At 37.0% G+C, this 22428-nt stretch overlaps 1 protein-coding gene across 1 annotated transcript; it reads left to right on the top strand.

Annotated features, from left to right (window-relative positions):
• Nucleotides 1–3331: 3331 nt before the first annotated feature.
• On the top strand, nt 3332–20627 carry st7l (suppression of tumorigenicity 7 like). The gene is made up of 15 exons (XM_087801462.1): nt 3332–3537; nt 3922–4004; nt 4950–5109; nt 5182–5236; nt 5302–5417; nt 5502–5580; nt 6329–6417; nt 6511–6611; nt 7173–7287; nt 7358–7430; nt 7507–7609; nt 13695–13845; nt 14005–14097; nt 16329–16468; nt 19117–20627. Exons 1-15 carry the CDS (start codon nt 3369–3371, stop codon nt 19210–19212), a joined length of 1623 nt encoding a protein of 540 aa, XP_087657588.1. The 5' UTR covers nt 3332–3368; the 3' UTR covers nt 19213–20627.
• Nucleotides 20628–22428: the final 1801 nt, after the last annotated feature.

A 22428-nucleotide genomic window follows, 5' to 3' on the forward strand; every position in this document is an offset into this window, starting at 1 on the left:
AGACCCATCACTGGTGTATAAACAAATATTGAATCATGTGCATTAACCCTCCATTTCATCTGAAAATGTTTCGTCTCATTTGCTTTGTAGGTCAGATTAAAGGAAATAAGAAAAAAGGGTACAGGAGACTTCCATCACTGCTGTGCCTTTTCAACAAGAAATGTATTTTTCCTGTGACACTGGTGCTCTCGTAAATTGTTGTTTGCTGATGTATTATTGGAAAAAAAAAAATTTTCTTTTTCAAATGAAGTGTTTTAAGAAAAAAAAAAAATCCTTGCGAGGACTCGCACCCACAGAGATAGGTAATATAAACTCAACCGGGAAAACACTGTAGGAGAGAAGAAGCAGTTTCATACAACCTTCCATCAGCAGAGACCACCACCACATACAGACAAGACCAACGACCAGGAGTGACTATGAGTTGCTATATATACAAAAGCAATATAGTATCCACTGTTACCAAAACATAATAGAAGGATATTTTTTTTTTAAATATTGAAATGGTATATTTTGCTGATGTATTATAAACACGACTTAATAACAATAACCATTGAAATCTCTGTTGAAATTCACAGACGACCTGCAAAAGAGACCTGTATGTGTTTTTGCATGTTTCCAAAAAACATAAATCCGTCTTTGTCTGTATTTCTGCCTTTGTGCGCCGCACAGCTGACAGTATTTTTTGAGCTTTAAAGAGCAGCCTCTTAAGTAATAATGAGGGTGAGAAATGCGGTGCATTTAAGTGAAAATTTTGATCAATTATGTATGATTAGAGGACTCTTAAAAGCTTTCGCTCACGAGGAAAAAAAAAAAGGAAAGAAACTACATAAACAGAACATGAAGTCCACAATGGAGGGATGGACAGCAAATGTGAAATTACAAATGAACCTGAAGTATACAGGTGAGTGCAGAATGAAGCTTCTGCATGATGGAACTGCTTCTCTGCAGGGTAGAGTTAGGAATTTGAATCCGTGGCTTCCATTTTTGCATTCTTTTATTTGGCATTCACTTCTTTTTATACATGTTTATATACTGTAACTATATGTCCGATTGTAATGCTTGATTAACGTTAAACATAATGTTATTTTAAGGATATGTATGTTACTTAAAAGAGGTATTAGTATCACTGAAAACATGTTTTTTCTAATGTTACTATAATACAAAATAATATAATAAAACATAGCATTAAATCACCACCATCACTAAAACTAAATCAACACTATATTTTGACAAATCCTGTTGTTATCGTGATGGATATATGTTAGCAATGACAGGTGATAAGCATTACTGTTTAAGGATTTGTTTGGTTGTACCATAGTAAAAAGATGTTTTTTTTCATGGAACATTCCACCAATAATGGCAATAAAAATAATTCTGATTTGTTTTTCCAGTGAGTCAACATATTCCTTGAATCATAAATGTTTTGTTTTTTATTTGATTTTACGTCATGTTTTATTAAAACAAATCTCGTTGCTTTTCTACAATGTTCCTTTCCTTCTGAAATATTATTTTAGGTTAATTTGCCCACAAATGTATTCCGCTAAACGCTCTTGATGGCTTTCGTGCTTTTCCCAACTCCTGCCTTGATTCCTCCTCCTTTCCCCTTCCTGTCAGGGGTGATGTGCATGTTTTCACCTCTAAAGTGATTGTACTTGATATATATGACAGGTCTTTAACCTGGCGTGTGCCTGTCCATCAGCATCAGACAGAAAACACCCAAGGGCACGTGTAAGCACCACCAAATCTGGTTCTCTGTCATTCAATTGCTGTTTCCTCCAAACACCTCGCCCGGCAACAAATCACCTTCATTTCTGCTCTTCTGCAAAATGAGAGACGCTGGTAAAAACATGTTCAATAAATGTTACTAAAAGTAATGTGTGGTTTCCACGAAAAAGTTGGAGGTGGATTCTGTTTTAAAAGTAACTTGTTAGTATCTCTATGTTCAATTATTTAAAGCAAACACGTGTCACACTGAGCTCCAGATAGATTTTCAAACACACATTTCAGAATGTGCAAATCGCACAGATGAAGCGAAGAGAATTGAACGACATCGCCGCCTGTTGGTTTTCCATGGCCACTGTCTTGACTGTATTAACGATACGGTGGCGGCATCTAGTGGTCGCAAGGAGTACCAGACAAAATGTATTTAAATCCTAACCCTGAACACGTATTTTAATTGAATAATCGATTTAAAAAAAAATGTTTTATCAACTACAGCAATATATTTGATCTATATTTGATCTATATTTTTAAAGCTTAAAAGTTGATTTAATTCAGTCATATTATGTTTTTTAAAGTAAGAGAAAATACAATATTCAAATTTCAACTGAAAACGGCTCAGGCAGAAGTTAAACTTATTAATTACCACCTTCCATACACTTTAACATATATACATACGTCTCATATATATATATATATATAAAACAACACATTTTCCATTATTTAAATTTCAGATTTTAACCCCCAAATATGAATGCAAATACACATTTTTTGAACATAACGAACAAAGTCATTAGATCCGCACTTTCCTTTTAGTATTCCACGGCTAAGCCGCTTTAAATTGAATGCATCTTCTTTTAACTTGTTAGCTTTTGGTTACACACATTTACACATTTATCTCTCTTCACGCATTAAGCAAAATACAAACTTTGAAACAAATGCACAAACTAAAACTAATTTACAAGCAAATACACACTTTATTAAAATTGTAAATTTGTTCCATGAGTTTTTTACATTTATTTGCACTTCTGGGCCACAGAACATATCTTCTCTCAAACCCAGGGGAAAAACTTACGACACACTGTTTGTATTCTATTTTTTTTTTGGTTTACACTTGATTTGCATTGTTTAATAACCAAGTAATTAATAAGTACCATCATATTATCCAGCTTCTCTTTATATTCTTTATAATGTGTATGGATTGTTAATGTGGTGGAAACACGTTTATCAGTTGAGGCTTTAAACATAGAATCTTATAATCCAGTTAGTTAAATAAGGAAGTATCAGCCGCGATGGAAGTTCAATCATGTTATGTTATGTTATGTTATGTTATGCTATGCTATGCTATGCTATGTTATGTTATGTTATGTTATGTTATGTTATGTTGTATTGTATTGTATTGTATTGTATTGTATTGTATCGTATCGTATCGTATCGTATCGTATTGTTTTATATTATATTATATTATAGTATATTATAATATATTATAGTATATTATTTTATTTTATATTGAATTATTTTATTTTATTTTATTTTATTTTATTTTATTTTATTTTATTTTATTTTATTTTATTTTATTTTATTTTATATACTTGACCGCTTTAAAGTGCGCCCACGTGACTCTTCTGTTTACAGACATCCGGAGAAACATGGAGGACTCCAATGGCAGTAATCCTCAATCTCTCGGATTTACAGAGAAATTAAAGTCTTGGCTTTCATGGTCATGGACGTACGTCTGCTGCATCTGGTTCGGCATGGTCCTGGTCATGGTCTACGTCCTGTGGGGTCCACTGAAACTGCAGGAAACTCTAACTTCAGGTGATTTATTGCGAGCAGTTAGCATTGTTAGCCTAGCCATGTAGCCACCAGCAGCTATTGCAGGGTTTGGTTTGACAGTTGAGGGTTTGTGCGCTGCTAGCACGAGCAAAGCAGGTCGCTAACAGAGATGGAAAATGTGTCTTTAACCTTTCGAATGTTCCGCTTCCATTTCTAAGTGTAACTTTAGCGACATAAGCAGTCATTCAGGAGGATGTTGAGCTAGTAAGTTTGCTACTATTGTCATGACAACGGATGTCTCGACTGCTCTTTCGTGAAGCTAACTATGCTACTAATGCTTGGATATAAATGTACGCCGAGATGTCTGAGACATATTTAAGATCGCTATCTCACGTGTTTATTCACTGCCTTTTCTTGTTCTTACAGCAACAGTGTTTTTGAACACACTGACGCCCAAGTTTTACGTTGCACTGACTGGAACCTCCTCCCTCATCTCTGGACTCATCCTGGTGAATGTTACCTTTGATTTCTGTTCAAAGTCACGTTTGTTTGTTTTTTTTAATATCTGGACATGTACCAGTACTATACAAGTACTACTATAACAGTAGCTTTTAGTGCGGCTTCACTTTGAATAAGTGTCAAGCAGTACAAGAGCTTAAAAGTATTATATTGTGGTCACAAGTGAGGTCGAATCGTTGGACAATAGGCTCATGTGCAAATATTGAGCTTTGGAACTTATCATGTATGCACGTGGCTCTGAATAATGCACAAAGACAAGTTTACAGATATCAGCAAAAGTGTGTTTACTTGGTCCGCTATCGAGGTAGTTTTCAGATTCCTGCAGGCCACCTCGACTTGAAGTAGAGCTGGAGTAAAGGCTATAAAATACGTTAATATCCTAACTTGGTTTTCCCTCAAATGTTTAAGTGAATTAAAAAATAATAAAAGATTTGCTGTTATATCGGATTAAAACATTTTTAAGTACACTAAAATAATAACGTAAGCATATTTAGCTTGATTGTATTACTTGGTTTATATAGTTTCAGCCACCGTATTAAATGTGGACCTAGGACATTTGATAGACCACCACGCTGTTCCTTTTATTAGAATCAATATTTCTTGCTATAAATCATTAGAATTATTTATTAGCTTCAGTTTTGAAAAAGAATACTTCGACAGGTTCTATTGCCAGTTGTTAAAATTCAATCTATCCGGTCACTTGCTTTAGTAATTTATAATTAAGATTCCATTTTTTATTCAATTTAAAACCCCCAAAAGATATAGATTTGATTCATGATATATTTGTTTGTTCTCCGTCATTGCAGAAAGACATGCATGAATGTAATTGTGCTTAATTTAATTGATAACCGCTATTTACTTTTAGTGTTTTTGAAGTTAAACATAGCAACAACAAAAAAAGATCAAGTAATAAAAGTAAAAATTTCTCCTCACAGATATTTGAGTGGTGGTACTTTCGTAAATATGGCACTTCTTTTATCGAGCAAGTGTCGGTGAGCCATCTCCGACCTCTCCTGGGTGGAGTGGAGAGCAGCTCCACTACAGGTCTCTTCACGTCCGTCAACGGGGACGCTGAGCCGCGACCCAGTGTGTCAGGTGAACACAAGCAAAATGAAAATGGAGGTTTTCTCGTGTTAAAACATTTATATTTTTGTCTCTATTTTCTAGAGTGTAAGGTCTGGAGGAATCCTCTAAATCTATTCAGGGGAGCTGAATACAACAGGTGAGTTGGTAAAAAAAAATAAACTTGAAAACATGATTATTCACTGCTTGGAAATGCACATCCAGATACACCTGGGTGACCGGGAAGGAACCGCTAACATACTACGACATGAACCTCTCTGCTCAAGACCACCAGACCTTCTTCACAGGAGACACTCAGCAGTTGAGGGCAGAAGATGCAGGTACGTTTTTTTTAAGGCACAACTTTTGTACATAATGCCATTAGCTGCTTATTGGCTGCTAACCATGACCTCATCATCTTGCAGTGATGCAGAAAGCCTGGAGGGAGAGAAATCCTCAAGCTAGGATCAGAGCAGCTTACCAGGCCATAGAGATGAACCACGAGTAAGTCTCTCTCCACACTATTGTGCGCTTTTTTAAAATATATTAGCTTTATTGTCTGCTTTGATTACTGATTATTGTATACTATGTAGTTGTAGTATGCTTAAAGGAATATCTTGTTAAATAATTTAACAACGTACTTTTGTACTTTTTTCTTTCTTAAAATGTCAATCCCATCATTCTTCTTATCCTCTCGGGTTCCATCATAACCTGTTGATGTCCTTGAGTGTCTGAGGGTTTCAGTCAAAACATCAAGTCATCAATTACTTTATTATGATCTCATTGGTTGGGGTCTTCATTGTGTTCTTAACCAACTAACTTGCTCCAATCTTTGTTTTATCTACTGAGCATTTGCAGTATATCTGAGTATATCTCGATTATTTGATTTTATAGAATGCTATTTTGAAACAAATACTTTGTTGGTAATGTGTTTAATATATATTTGATATATATCAATATACTTCAGTGTACAGATTCAATATTTGATTTTCTTTAAACAAAATCATTTACTATAGGCTCTGGTAAATGATGGATAATCAATACAATTATTTTTTTTTTGCAGTTTATAAATAAATTAGTTTGGTGAGATTTAAGAATGCTTTGCTAACATCTTAGTTATTATTTATTTCAGTAGATATTTGCTCACAAGACTATTATTATTTTTCTAATTAATGTGGTTTGTGTTCTCAACAAAAGATGAACAAAACTGTTTGATAAGAACGACGGTTTCCAGCATGTCTTGTCTTTCCAGATGTGCAGCTGCTTATGTGCTTTTAGCCGAAGAAGAAGCCACAACCATCACAGAGGCAGAGCGCCTCTTCAAAAAAGCTCTAACTATTGGTGAATATTGACACAATATTTGGTGGTTTTGCACCGTAGAACTTTCCAACAACGACGTCTTTGATTTCAAGTTCTTTGTTTTTACTTCCACAGCTGGGAAAGATATCAATTTGCTAGTTTACATTAAACGCAGATTGGCCATGTGCGCCAGAAAGCTGGGACGCATTAAAGAAGCAGTGAAAATGATGAGAGATGTAAGTTAATCCGTCGTTTTTATTATGACCACCTCACCTATAGGTACCTATTCAGCAAATAAAAAAGAAGTATATCTGATTTTTTTTTTTTTTTTTAATCTAGATGGAAAGAGTAGATGCAAAACATTTTTCTTTTACTTTTCTCTATTTCTTGTTTTAAGAGACAACTTACATTTGTGAAATAATTTTCTATTAATTTCTTGTGGGGTTGGAGACCTTATCCAGCAACATGGAGTGAATGGCATGAGACACGCCTCTAACCCTGAAAAATATCTGTTTTTAAATTGTATTCGTGGTTACAATTTATAATTGCAAGTGTTTGTTTATAAAGACAGACATTTCTTAGTGATAGTGATTGGTTGTTGAGGCTTCATTCTGTTCCTAATTTTCCCTATTATGATAGAATCTTTGACTGTCAAAGGTAGATCGGTTACTGTGTAAAAATAATAATATGACTCTTGATCCATATTTTTAGTGAATAGGTGCAGGTGGTCATAATGTTATTACCAATCATGTTTTCGTAGGTGAAAGTTTGGTAATGCTTTCAATTCCTCTCTTCAGTTAATGAAAGAGTTCCCATTGTTGGGAATGTTAAATATCCATGAAAATCTCCTGGAAGCACTTTTAGAGCTGCAAGCGTACGCTGATGTCCAGGCTGTCCTCGCCAAATATGATGGTATGTCAGTTTTTTTTAATTTTGTGTGGTTGTTTTCTGTGCGTGTCCACTAACTAATGTGTCACCATAGACATCAGTCTACCAAAGTCGGCTACAATATGTTACACATCTGCGCTGCTGAAAGCTCGGGCAGTTTCAGATAAGTAAGTATTATTCTCATTAGGATTGGATTAAAAAGAAAACTTTGATTTATTTTTTGTGGGTTTTTTCCCCCCTCAGGTTTTCTCCAGAGGCAGCGTCACGGCGAGGGCTCAGCACCGCAGAGATGAACGCTGTGGAGGCGATACACAGAGCAGTGGAGTTCAATCCACACGTGCCAAAGGTCAGTCGCCGCAATTGAGTTGGTAAAAATTACTTTTTGGTAAAATGGACCGGATGCAATGATGGAGAAGTTGAAGACATTTACACTCGACTTTTTTCTTTGTGTTTCATAGTCAAACTTGCTTTCCCGGCCACAACCCATTTTAAAGATCATACTTTGAATTATAATCATTTTAGTTCTAATACTTATTCTTCAGTAAGTAGGTTTTTGGTCTTGGTAGGATCTTTGTTAAAGAAGAATTGTTATAGCGTAACCTTTTGTGGTCCGTTTCTCGAGCTATACCAGAAGCTCCCTTGTGTCCATTGTTTTTCTTTATTTGAATGCAGGATATACATTGACCAGCAGGTGTCAGTATTGGCTCTCGAATAAATTTGCCGTAACCTTTAAACGTCACAGAACATCACAAGTGATTGACTCATGCTTAAATTAGTATTCTAACGTGAATCAATACTCGCTTTTATCTTCCCTGACTTAGTTAGGCCTTTAATATCAGTTCCTAGATAAAACAACTTTTGAACTTCCACAAAAACAAGTATCAGCAGAGTTTTGTCTGAATGCAGCCTTTGTAGTTCTCTATTGTTTCATCAAACAAGGTCAGTTTGAAAAATAAAAAATAAGCCCAGTGGATCTGGGTGTGAAGGGGGAGGATGTCAGGTTGCTCTTTGATTTTCAAGTGAGGACCCTCATCCTCAATATCTTTCCGACCCACCTCACTTTTCTGCACCCACAGGCAGATGCCCCCGCTTCCCCCCCAGATACCCTCATCGTTCTTCTTATCCTCTCGGGTTCCATCATAACCTGTTCATGACCTTGAGTGTCTGAGGGTTTCAGTCAAAACATAAAGTCATCAATTACTTGATTATGATCTCATTGGTTGGGGTCTTCATTGTGTTCTTGACCAACTAACTTGCTCCCATATAACGGTCTAAACACCAATACGAAACCCCTGTAAAACACAAACAAAAACATAGACACAACTATACAACCGCACTAAAACCAACACACTTTGCTGCAGACAGAAACCTCCCACACTATCAGAAACACGCATAGAAAACCATAAACAAAAGATGCACACAAAATCACTCGCATGCACAAAAAACATCACGCTAAGCATGCACAAGAAATGCACACTAACACACAAATCAAACATGAACCTGCAAAATATCTGGTTAAAGTTTACGACAATGGCTGATTAAACATGAGATCACATAAAATACTTGTGACATGTTCTCAGCGTTTTCCTCTTATTTACCTTTGTGTCCCCCCTACTCAACCTATTTGTTCTACCCCTCTCTCTCCTTCACCGCCTCCGATAAGATGTCCGATCCAATGAGGTGTTCCGTTGCTAAACACTTACGAGGCTGACAGTTTTCCACATGATCAGAAAGCTTGCTAAGTGGTGCTGAATCTGTTTTGCATTTACATTTTTTCGGGCCACTTCCGTCCATCAACATGTCGTTTTAAATAAGGATTCCAAAGACATTTTTGTGATCTGGCCTCGCTCTGCTTGACGTCCAGATCACCTGTCAAGTGTGGGCTCAGATCGGAGATTGGTTTTCTTGGTTTTTAAATTGAGATAAAGGAGCAGCCGCTGATGTGAATGAAGAGGAATGGGATGGAGAAACTGCCTTCACAATCTCATTTACTCGACAGAAAACTACTTTGGACGCACATTTTCACATGGTGCTGCTAGATTAACCGACGTGCGTATCCATATCTATATCTTTGCACAGAAATTAAAACTATATAGTTAAAATATTAGAATCTCATCTTCTTGATAAACTATGACAGATCGAGCTTCTGTTCATAGGGCTGTGAGATTTAATTCTCATGTCTTGCTGTGAACTCCAATGCAGCAAGAAGTGAGAATAAATGTTTGGTTAGACTATCCTTTTCTTGTTGGTCCAGCAGGCAGAGGGATGATGATGTCATCAATGCCATCGTAAAAGAGGCTGCAGATTAGCATCAGACCGCGGCTTATGCTTTACGCTCCGGGGCGATTGACTGCCCCGGGATAAAAGGAGAACACATGAAACTCAATCCCCTCATCAAAGAGGCGACGGAGAGAGGAGGAACTGGCCGAAGAACAGAAGTGAAGGGGAGAATTGTGGGTGGGGGGGGGTTCAACACAGAGGATCGGGGTGTCACCAGGTCTATCGCCGCGGAATGCAAGGAGGGACAGCTGAGCGGCCCGTCGATCTAAATGGTTAATCTTAAAATAAGGAGGACAAACTTTTATAGTTTCACAGGAAGGAGAGTTTTTACTGAGCTGTATACATGCAGTAAGATCATGAAGAGGCCGATTTGAAGAATGGATTCAGCAGCTTCTTTTTATGATGTGTACTACGGGTGTGAGAAAATATTGATACACCAATAGATCATATTTTTACAATAATGTATCTATATTCAACAGCACTGTATTATTTATTTACTCACGATATTCTTTTCCACAATACTTTATCAATGTTTGATAGTTTTAATAATCAATTTTCTCAATTATTACATTTTATTTAAACAAAATTCTGGCTTGCAAATGAATACTGTATGTTCACCATAGGGTTTTATGGTTTATAGTTCAATAATTTGGGTGTAAAATACAATTATTCTATCTTTAACAGTTAAGATTCAAATATTCACTCCGTTTGTTCATTTTTCTATTGCAATTAAACTTCCGATAGATGGCATGGATGTCATTCTTATGCAGGTATCGCATCGGTGCAATCATAATATTGAATGTTTGAATTTAATATTTCAGGGTTTGTTATATTTTAATTTCAATTATTCAATAATTTTCTAATTCATAGCCTTTTAAATTCAATATTAATAATGTGTAGCTTTGCAAATTCAATATAGAAAAATTCGAAGCCTTTTATATTCAATATTTTAAATATCTGAAGCCTTTTAAATTCAATATTAAAAAATTCTGAGCTTTAAAATTCAGCATAACAGTGCCACCAGACAAAACCAAACGAATACCGAGCTACATGATCATACTCTCAGCCAATCATGCATAAATGATCAGGTGACAACATCGAAGTACTGCCTTGTCTAGTGATCACATTTCTCTCCGCTTTAAGTGAGACTTTTGCATGGCTTCTATGTTTCTGTGGCTGTAGATCTGTTAAAAATGTCAACCAAGACTTTAAACGAGACTCTGAATTAAAATAGGATCACAATACACTTTCTTGATCAAACATTCTGCAACGTACCCTTCAAGCATTGCTTTCTTTATTCTCTGTATCCACATTATGTTGATAAACTCTTGCTGTATGTTTCAGAATTATTTGTAATCGCACAGATCACTCAGACATGGAGTCTCTGAGTAGCAGGTGTAGCACTGGATGCATATGCCATAATGACATGAGATATATATATATACAGTATATATATATATTTTATTTTTTTTGATCGATGATGGCTTATTGATCTGTTTGGAAATTAGGGCTCCAGTCACGAGGAAGAAGTCAACAGAAGAACAATGTAGAACAGAGGGCAAAGAACAAAGTTAACAGAGAGAGAGAAAATGAGAGAACAAATGCATGAGTTATACTTTTGATGGCACGATAGATTATCTAGATAAGGGGTCTCAAACTCAACTGCTGGGGGGGGGCAAAAGTGGTAAGCGTGATCACCTCACAACAAGAAGGTTGCAGGTTCACTTCCCGGTTGGGAGGGAGGTCAAATCGTGACCTCTCTGTGTGGAGTTTGTATGTTCTCCCTGTGTTGCACGGGTTTCCTCCCACAATCCAAAAACATACAGAGGTATAGTTTGTGATCTTGGAGTATGAGTGTGTGTCTTTGTGGCGTCCTGTTCAGACGCCTCTTGCCCAAAGAAGCCAGGATTGGCTCCTGGTAGAAACTAATTAAATAAACAGTGTTTTGTTGATGTGTACTATTCCTGCAAATTTGTTCAATTTATCCCCAATTTGTCATGTTATTTTAGTTAGGAAATCTATCCCATCTTAACTCTACAATCAAAGCGATTAGAAAATGATAACATTCGATAGGGTTATGTTTATTCCTTATCTATCTCATGTTGAACAGAAATCAAGCCCCTTCCTCTGCCTGCACTTGTTAAAATATTGGACTATAAGTAGTGGGCTGCATACTGTATCACTAATTTAGATAAAACATGTTGATGTTTTTTGTAATCATGACCTGATTGTAAGGAAAGCATATGTTGCATCACAAGAGCAGCAGAAAGCAGCCTTATGTTAAGGAGACATTATTCTTCTGGTTGAGGAATCAATCATTCTGATGACAAACAGACCATGAAGACTTAATGTGTATCTTGAAGACGTGGCCAGAGTTCGACTATTCTGTCGTGTCATCCACTTACAAAGGTTTCCAGTTAAGCGTAGCCAGCTCTTGAGAGGGACGATCAGTGTTGTTGTGTAAGGCTTGTGTTCTGAGGCAGAAAGGTATACAGAAGTTGAACAACGAGACGTCGCTAAAGCGTGTTCAGGAGGGGAATAACAGGGGAGATGGAAAACTACAAAACAACCGTGGTCCGGCAGGATGGATGGATGGATGGATAGATGGATGGATGGATGGATGGCTGAGCCTGTGACCATGGAGGGGATTAGACAGGATTAGCTCGGGGGTAACCTTCCCAAAGTGTCAGTCTGAGATCCAGAGCGCTGTGAAGCCGCCCGCCTGGGAATCCAGCCCAGGAGGCCTCAGTCGGGCAGTTGCCTTTTGTTCGACACAGATCTCCGGACACCGTGGATGTAAATGAGTCACAGAGTGGCAAATTGGGGACATTACTCTCTCGACAATTCCAAACCGGTGCTTGTAAAACACACCATATCCACAGGGACTCTTTGCTGGGAGTTTACCTGCTCTATAAGCTGCTGCGGCGGCATGTGAGCGTTTGTCAGCACCGCGAACCCAGTGACTCGCCGAGACAAACTTACACTGGAGAGAAGAGGGGAGGGGATGTTACACATTCATGGAATGAGTGTACTGTACTGTAACAATAACATGCACTAAGCTTTGGAAAGCATTTCCCTCCCACCTTGAGTGATTGTAAAACAAGACTGTGGACAAAGAACACGAGGAGAGAATGTATTTTGTTGGGAGGATTCCTGGAAAGACTGTCCACAAATATGATGTATTACACACGTTCAATAGTCATATATTCTACTGGTTATATTCTTTAAAACCATGCTTAAATAAAAAATAAAAAAGTTGCTTCAATCAAAGGAAATGTTGCTTTGAAAGAAAAGTTGCTTTAATACAAATTTGTTCCAATAAAAAACTAACCTTTTCAATCCAAAGAAATGATTTCCATTAAAAGAAAAGTTGTATTCATCAAAAATATATATTTAAATTTAAAAAAAAGAAGCTACTCCAATGAAAATAAAGATTTTCTATAATAAAGTTATGATATAATAAAGTGGCTCCAATCAAAGAAAATGCTTTAAATTGAAAAAAAAAAAAAAGCTACTCCAATGAAATAAAGATTTGCTATGATAAAGTAGCTCCAAAGACAATGTTTTCAATTTAAAAAGAAGAAAAATGTCTTGTAATCGAAAGAAAAGTTGCTTCAATCAAAGAAATATTTTCAACTAATAGAAAAAAGAAATCATTTTTAGTTATTTATTTATTTAAGTTATTTCAATAAGAAAGTGGCTCCAATCATAGAATAAATATTTTCTATTAAGTTACTTCACTGAAGTGTGCTCCAATCAAAGAAAATATATTCAATTCAAAAAGTTACTCCAAGAGGCCCATGGACCACCCATTAAAAGTATTCTCAAACACCATCTCAACTCTTAAGGTATCTTTTTTGTGTCTTGGTCGTATTATGTGTATTTTTTCTCAATGTATTAAATTCTGTCTATATATATTTTTGTATTAAAAGCAAGTTAAAAGAAACAGAACAACTTTAGTATGATTATGAGTATAAAAGTATTGTGTTGTCTTTTGTTTTTTCTCTGCACATACACTGGATGAAAAACCCAATTGGATTGATTTCAAACTAGCAGTTGAAATGCAGCCAGTGTCGACGTGCTCGCCAAGATCAACAGAAATCCATCAATGTCTGAATGTATGTTTTTTTTATCGACTTTCTCTCTCGCAGTATTTGTTAGAGATGAAGAGCCTGATCCTTCCTCCGGAGCACATATTGAAGAGGGGGGACAGCGAAGCCGTCGCATACTCCTTCTTCCACCTGCAGCACTGGAAGAGAGCGGAGGGAGCGCTCAACCTGCTGCACTGCACGTGGGAAGGAAGTATGTTGAACATCGAGCATTTTGCTCTACAAAAAGTTTAAAAAAATGAACTTGATTTTGTATTGTTTTCGCACACATTGCATCAAATTGAATCCTGTCAGTATTCAGTATGTTTACTGTTATTTTAATATTTGTCCTTTTTTTTTTCTTCGTCCTCAGCCTTCAGGATAATTCCGTACCCACTAGAGAAGGGTCATCTCTTTTATCCTTATCCAGGGTGCACAGAAACAGCAGACAGAGAACTACTGCCAAGTAAGAGTTTGTCCCTTAATGCATACAACGTGAATTTATATGTGATTATTCCAGGAGTCTCACTATTATTGCAGGACATACAATAATCCTGGAAGAGTGGTAATCAACCATCTACGTCGATATGACCATTCACCACAATGGGTTGGATTCATAAGGAAAAATTATAAACATAAAAAAAAATTGAATAACCTTGAAAAAACACAAGTAATAAGTCACAAAAATCAATAAATTCTCAATATTAATGAAGTTGATTATAAAAAAAAAAAAGTAAAAAGTAAATAAAGTAATAATAATAATACAGATGTATTTTTTAATCAATATTTTAATGGATGAAAAATATTTAAGATACAGGTCATTACTTTTTATAATATTTTGAATTAAACATATCAATATGAATATGCTTGAGAGGAAAATAGAGACACAAAGAGTGTGAGGAGAGCCATGAGCCAGCACTTTATCCAGGTCAGATTGAACCCATTCTAACTATTGTCAAACATATTTCAAACACTGTGTTAACTCTTATGTAAATCTTGCATTAGATCAACACAGCCTGACGTCCTCTTGCTCAAAAAATGTCAAAGGTGTAGATGTCAAATATCCTCTTGTTATTCAACTGAGTGATTATTGTATTAGAACGGTCGAGTAGATTTACTCATTTATATTCAGAAGTGAGGTGAAGTAAGATCGATTTGTTCAGTTTGTTTGTCATTCGAGAAGTTCCGGCCGAAAGAGGGTTCTAGGACACTCGAGCTCTACGAATGTTCTCAAACAGATTCATGAGAAATGAATCCGTCCACATTATAAACTCATCAGGCGGTTCATCCAAGACAGAAGTGTCAAACTCAATCACAGCAGAGGACAAAACTCTGTAAAAGGTTTATATCTGGCGCCTCCTCAACAGAAAACAACTCTCCAAAACAAAATGTGGTGTCAGTGTTGAGGCTAAATTCAACATGTTTGTCTTTATTTGGTGCCAAAATACATCAAGATGTCCTTCAGACATTGTTTTCTCAAACGCAACTGTACATCCTTCAGATTTCCTTTATCTTTCATTCTCATTTGAGTCACCACATAATTGTTGACATATTCAATCTGTCAAACATAGACAGTCAGTCATAAGAAAATGTAGCTATTTCTGCCCTCTATTTTTACTTCATCTTTTTTATTATACATTCTTTACATTAGGGTCCCATAAATCTATCACAACCTACTAGTCACTCTCAATGGTAGGGATCATATTCCTCATCACTTTGGTGTCTGATACTGGAGGTCTTGATGAGTTATTTCACTTTAAGATTGTGATTTTTGATAATTTATTTAAAGTTTTTATTCAAAAATTTAAGCTATTTTATTGTGAAAGGTTTAGACACCTCTAATTTGAAGGGAAGCTTTTGTGTTGATTTATTGATCTTGGACTTCTATTGTACTCATCAGTAAGTCTCTGTTTGTAAAAAAAACTATTTTCATTGAAATATGTATATTAGAAAATGAAATGTTGTTTTCTTTAACCACGCCCACTCTGCTGTGATTGGGCAACATTGGGGTTGGTCATTCTGTGTCATCAATCCTAGAAGTCTCCACCTCCAAGGGACTTTGTTGTATAAACAAAGGGGGGCGTGGAGGAGGAGTGAACCCATTATTATGTCATAATGAATTCTGCTTTCGTAACCTCTCGTTTACCAAAGTTTTCAGTGGAGAACTTTATGAAGTAATAATTTCAAAACATGGTCATGATGAGGGACTTACTGCATCTTGGAGAGGAAGACCTTAATATTTGAAACATGTGAGTTAGTCAGGAGAGTTGGGTTAAACATAAGTTGCCCTATAAACAACAAAAAATGTATATATTTCAATATCTGCTGTAGATTTTCACCTTCCTTGCTCTTCTATATCTCTCACTACACTGTTTTTCTATCTGTTTTAGAAAGATTTTAGTCAGACATAAGGTAACCACGACGACCTGACCTGTTGGAGCTCAGCTAACACTAAAGCGATTGTTTACGGCCTTGAAGTTGAAACTGGAGTGAAGGAAGTGAGCGGAGGGAAGGTGGTGATTGAACTTCTCAGGAATATTATCTCAACAACTTTGTCGCCCTAATATCGTTGACGACAAATGAGCCCCAACAGCTGCGACCATCTTAGACAAAGACATGATGTGTGAAGTATCAGATTTTTTAATCGTTCTTCTTTCAACTTACGATTGTCCGCTCGTTGTTTTCCTTCTGTTCCAGCGTTCCACGAGGTGTCCGTGTACCCCAAAAAAGAGCTTCCCTTCTTCATCCTCTTCACCGCCGGCCTTTGCTCCTTCACTGCCACGCTGGCGATGCTCACACACCAGTTCCCAGAGCTCATGGGAGTCTTCGCCAAAGCGGTACGTACGACCCTTCACCCCCCCGCCCCTCCACCGCCACCGTTGACTTCTGGCACGGGAAGCTTTTGTAGACAGCAGAAAACATTTTAAAGTGCATAAATGCTTTTATTGGCCCCGTAAACTGGACGATCTGCTTTTAGTCTGTTTTTAACACGTTTTTATTTGAAACCTGAATCTGGCGCTAATCGCTGTCTTCTATCACTGTCAGTAACACTGGAGGCTCCTGGGAGTCGCGGCCGTGTTGCAGCCAGTGTTTTCTCCTCTAAAACAAGTCCAGTGAAGGCTGCTCGTAAACACAGAGGCGAATAGCGTGTTCCTCCGGTAAACACTCATGTGGAATCATTTTGAAAGATTTGAAAGCTGAAGACACACGACCCTCTTCAGCGCGCACTTATTGTGAAAGTGTTGTCTTTTATTGTGGGTTCGGCGCTCCCTCTAATCCAGCTAATGCTTTGTTGCTTATGCTTCGGAATTCTTCTCTCACGTGGCCAGAAGGAACATCCCGTACTCGTCCTTTTTTTCTGTTGTTTTGCCACAAATAGAAGTTTTTTTCAAAAGGCGTGTCAGCACTTTCTGTTATTGTAGAATGTTGTGAGATTACAGAGGGAGGTTAGAGAACATCACAGTCATGTCGAAACTAGTGTCGCCGCCGGTGTGTGCCAGGCAGATGGTGGCACACGGATTCCTAAAAACAGAAGCGTGATTTACGGCCGAGGCGCTGTCCGCACCGAGCACTATGTCCGCGCAGTTGTTTCCATGGCGTGACACCTCAGCACTTTATCACCGAGGCCACATTCAAATTTAGGCCTCTGATGACATCACTCATCGCCGCTGACAACACCACTGACCCAGAGAGTGTTCGCAGGTCAAATCAGAGTACTTTTATACAGCGTCGGTCTCATCGTCTACAAGACACCTTCCAGACATTCACGATCAACACATAAATGAAAGGCTTTTGCACGTTTAATGAAAAATTGTGACTACTTTTTATTATATTATTATTTGTTCAGGCTTTCCCTTGATTTTCTGGAACTCCTGTGTTGTTCTCAGTTTTATCTTGACCTTTAAAGTATATATTTTATTAAATATTGTTTTGATTGTTTAAGCGCTTTGTGACCCTGGTCTGGAAAAGCACTATATGAATATAAATGACTTTCTTACTTAATACTTACTTGTGACCCTGGTCTAGAAAAGTGCTCTACAGATATTACTTACCGGTACTTACTTCTGTTTTTAAACTAGCTTTGAAGTCAAGGATATACTGTATATTGCAAGTATAGAACATTTGTAAGCTGTAGTTTCCAAATTTCATTTGTTGCCTTTTTTAAGGTAATTCCACAAATATCTTCATTCAGAGATGCAAGTTTTTAAATCAATGGAACATTCATTATTTTTTACATTTTCACACCATGCAATTGCCCAATTCACAGATATTATTTATTCCTATTATTACAGTATTTATTAAGAATCCATTAATTTGGAAGTCATTGTTTTTCCTAAATGCATTAGCTCTTCTACTATTTAGTACATATTTCATTCATTCATTACATTTTAGAAAATAAATGTTTGACCATTATGATGGCGTCTCATGTTCTTCAGAATATTTTGGTCCCTTAAACCTGATACATTAAAATATGTAAATTTGGGATTTATGTAGTTTACCAGCCGAGATTAAGACTGAAAAAAAAAGAATTCCATGTATGATCCATCAACCTTAAAGGTTAAACTGCAATTCATTCCAGTCCTGATCTCGCCCACATGCAGACAAGTTCTTGGGTGAGATCTTTGTATTCACTTGCACATTTATGCGCACATGACAAATATCCTTCCCTGGTTCATACAAGAGCATTACAACGCCACATACACGATGTGTACGACATTGTCAGTCAGATCAGGTTTGCAGTGTTTGCTTCGGTAGGAAAATCCTTTTTTTTTTTTATCAAGTGGACAGTTTTTTTTTCCAAGTATAAACTTGTATGATTAATGCTAAGGTCAAAAAGTAAAGAGGTTTGATCATAAACATCTTAAATTCTAAGCATTTACTAGTGATGGGTTGATGAAGCTTCATGAAACAGCTGATGAGGTGTCATGATACAGTGTCTTGTCTCTGTTTGAAGATGATTTCTGGTTTCATTGAATTAGTAGATCAGAGACAAAGATAAAAAAAATAGTTTGGATTTTTCAAAATAAAGGTACTGTATCATGATACCTCTTCAACTGTTTCACGAGGCCTCATCAAGCCATCACTGGCATTTACCCTTCGTGATGGTCTGATGAAGCTTCATGAAGCAGTGTCATTGTTTTCAGAGTCCACTAGATGGCAGTCTCTGCACTATATTCCTTTTGTTTTGAACATCCGTTCTAATGAAACATCACATCATTTTTAAACTAATAGCGCCACCTACTGACCTCTTAACAACATGACACTGTTTCACGAAGCTTCATCAGCGCATCACTACTTGTAAGTGTCACCAGCGACCAAACTGGGATTAGACTTGAACTATTGTCGCCACATTTCCTCTTGTAGATGTTGTGCGTCAACTTTGGTTGACCCAGGTTTCCTCTTACTCTCCTGACCTTGGTTCTGTTAACTGGTTAAAGTCTTGATCGCCAACAACCTCCTGATGACTCGTCTTCCTCCTCCACAGTTCTTCAGCACACTCTTTGCACCGTTGGGCTTCTTCGCAGACAAGATGGAAAGCTTCATGCCGTCCAGCTTCTGGCATCAACTGACCCGGATCTGACCACAATCTTACGAACACACACACACACACTCTCACACACACACACGCACGCACACTACAATCCACATACGAAGTGTGTTTTCTCTCCTGTCTTCAGCATTTCTCTAACTTGGCTCCTCCGGTGCTCACTGGCTGCCGTTGTGTCAACACGAGCGTCAACACAAGCGTCCCGCTCTTTAGATGCTTCCAGGGGTTTTTCCAAGAAGTTTCCTCTCTAATCATTTCACGCGGTATTTGGAGGATTTCACCAGAATCTGCTTGCGGATTTGGAAGCTCACCAAAGATATTCAAAAGCATGTTGCCATCAACTCGAGTGAATTAAATTTAAACACAATATTAAAGAAACCCGCAGCAGCACGTCCAAGCTGGGATTCAAACCAGGAATGGGAAGTCGATGCCCCTTTTTGACCCTTAGGACTACCTATAGTTATCGACTCTTATCTCTTCATAAATGGACAGGGACCCCAAAACAACGTCCTCGGAGAGACACTAATAGGAAACACAAGTACTCGCTTGGGCAACCAAGACGAATAAAAACAAGAATATCAACCAGATATTAGCGAGTAGAAGTTTTAGTGATGGATTCGTGAGGTTTTCACGATATACCGATACTTTCTCGGTTTAAAAAAACGACGTGAGGTTTTTATAAATTACAGAATAGGAGACGTTTCATCGAATCACTTTTCAAAATGAGCTCTTTTTTTAATGAAACCTCATCAACCCATCGCTTGAAGTAGCATTACAAATTTACTTTACACTAAAACAACATCCGAAAAAGAGTGGCTGCCACCCGCTATATTTGGACGAAGTAGAATACTTTTCCCAGGCTTCAAGTTTGACTCCCGTCCTTTGAGTCTTTATTCCTTCCTTTAATTCAGCTCTTTTCTCATAAGCATTTTCATCTGTTAGCATGTTGCTAATTCACACACTAGTTTGGAAAGTGTTGAGTTAAGCTCACTTCCTCGTGACATGCCTGTTTGGATCTAGTTTGTTTAAATTGAATAGTTGTGCTGACAATATGTAGGAATGTGCAGGAAAGTGTTGAACATACAAGCACACGACTCGTCTGAAGAAGCTCGGAGTCAAAACAGTACATTGATGGTCGTCGTGTCGCTCTCAAAGCTTCTGTTTTATTCCTTCAAACTTCAGTTTAAAGTGTAGATTTAATGATTCACACAACAAACTTCCACAAAATTCCTTGAAGGTCTTTAGTGCCTTTCTTAACAAAGGGTTAAATATCAACAAATGTTTGTTGAGACTGAGTTGATGCCTTAATAATCTTCTAACCTCCGGTGCAAACGTGAAAGCTTGTTTATTTGGGACGTTAAAGAAGCCGATGCTGGAGACGGGAGACTCATCCATTAACTACTGTTGGACCAGTTTGAGACAATAAATGACTCCTTTGGTGAACTTTCTATGGTTTCATTTACTGACTTGTGAATTATACACATCAATACAATTTTTATATCACACTGGCGTTGATGGATGAATAGATGGAGAAAGAAAAATATCTAAATTAAACATACAATTTTTAATATTAAAATTGAAGAAAAATCAACTTAAAACTTAAAAAATATTTTTGAACAATATCTTATGCTTAATTTAAAAAACATGGTAATTTGGAATGGATGGATGTAGAAAGGAAGACAGAATATCTGAATTTAACATAGAAATCTAACTATTAAAATGATAGAAAAATCAACTTAAGACTAACATAAACAAAAATACTGTCGAATAGTATCTTATGCTCAATAAAAACAACTAAGTACTTTGACATGGATGGATAGAGAAAGAAAAAAAAATTCAAATTTACAGAAATCATATAGTAATATGGTGGAAAAATCAACTTAAAACTAACATAAACAAAAATACTGTTGAACGGTATCTTATGCTCAATAAAAACAACTTGGTATTTGACATGGATGGATGGAGAAAAAAAAAAACTTTATTAACATAAAAATCTTACTATAAAAATGGTGGAAAAATCAAATTAAAACTAACAAAAACTAAATATTGTTGAACGTATCATGTGCTCAATAAAAACAACTTGGTAATTTGGGATGGATGGATGGAGAAAGAAAGACAAAATATCTTAATTTAACATAGAAATCTAACTATTAAAATGGTGGGAAAATCAACTTAAAACTAACGTAAACAAAAATACTGTTGAACGTATCTTGTGCTCAATAAAAACAACCAAGTACTTTGATATGGATGGATAGAGGAAAAAAATCCAAACTTAACAGAAATTTTACTAGTAATATGGTGGAAAAATCAACTTAAAACTAACATAAACAAAAATACTGTTGAACGGTATCTTATGCTCAATAAAAACAACTTGGTATTTGACATGGATGGATGGAGAAAAAAAAAAACTATTAACATAGAAATCTTACTATTAAAATGGTGGAAAAATCAAATTAAAACTAACATAAACTAAAATATTGTTGAACGTATCTTGTGCTCAATAAAAACAACTTGGTAAATTGACATGGATGGATGGATGGAGAAAGAAAGAAAAAATATCTAAATTTAACATATCAATCTATCTATTAAAATGATAGAAATAAGGTCCAGATTAACCCACATTATCCTGGTTAACACTCAACAAGTATTTAAAGGGAGTTCTTGTATGTTTTCAAGGAGAGCGAACAGGCGTCGTGTGTCTTCTCTCTGTAGAAACACAATACATGTGAGATGAAGGCAGCGAGCCAGGACGTGAAGTACACAATAGCAGCACAAATCAGGTCCAATTGGACATCTTCGATGAGCTCCTAATTACCCCCGATGGGGTCACGAGGTTCCCCCTGAAGGTCCAACAATAACAGGCAGACGTGCCAAAGGGCTTCAGCTCTTGTTGACGGAGCCACGATTCCATAATGTACACACATCAAAGTCCATCCCGTGCACCCGGCAGATCGTATGGACGCTGGAGGAACGAGCAGAGATTTGGCTCGCGATAAGGAAACGAATGAAGAAAATGTGTATCATGAGAGCCGACTGAAGACCACACGCTGAGTCCCGACGGATGGAGTGTGTTCGCTGGAGATGTCGGTGCCGAAGCCTCACAGGATTGTTTGCTGTTTCTCTTTGTTTCCTCGTTTGGCTGATTCTTGGAGATGTTTGTCGACTCGACTTCACCTAAACAAGAAACAACAAGCGGCTGGAAGTTTGAAGTGACATCTCTGGAAGATGGATCTGGAACTGAAGAATAAA

Source organism: Callionymus lyra, chromosome 10 (genome assembly GCF_982586985.1).
Source record: "Callionymus lyra chromosome 10, fCalLyr1.hap1.1, whole genome shotgun sequence".
Classification (NCBI taxonomy): domain Eukaryota; kingdom Metazoa; phylum Chordata; class Actinopteri; order Syngnathiformes; family Callionymidae; genus Callionymus; species Callionymus lyra.

What these genes read in the sequence shown, in the direction of transcription:
- st7l (XM_087801462.1), top strand. Translation starts at nt 3,369, where the DNA reads ATGGAGGACTCCAATGGCAGTAATCCTCAATCTCTCGGATTTACAGAG. An exon ending in GCCGCGACCCAGTGTGTCAG is followed by an intron (nt 5,110 to 5,181) that starts GTGAACACAAGC and finishes TCTATTTTCTAG; the next exon opens with AGTGTAAGGTCTGGAGGAAT. An exon ending in CAAAAAAGCTCTAACTATTG is followed by an intron (nt 6,418 to 6,510) that starts GTGAATATTGAC and finishes TTACTTCCACAG; the next exon opens with CTGGGAAAGATATCAATTTG.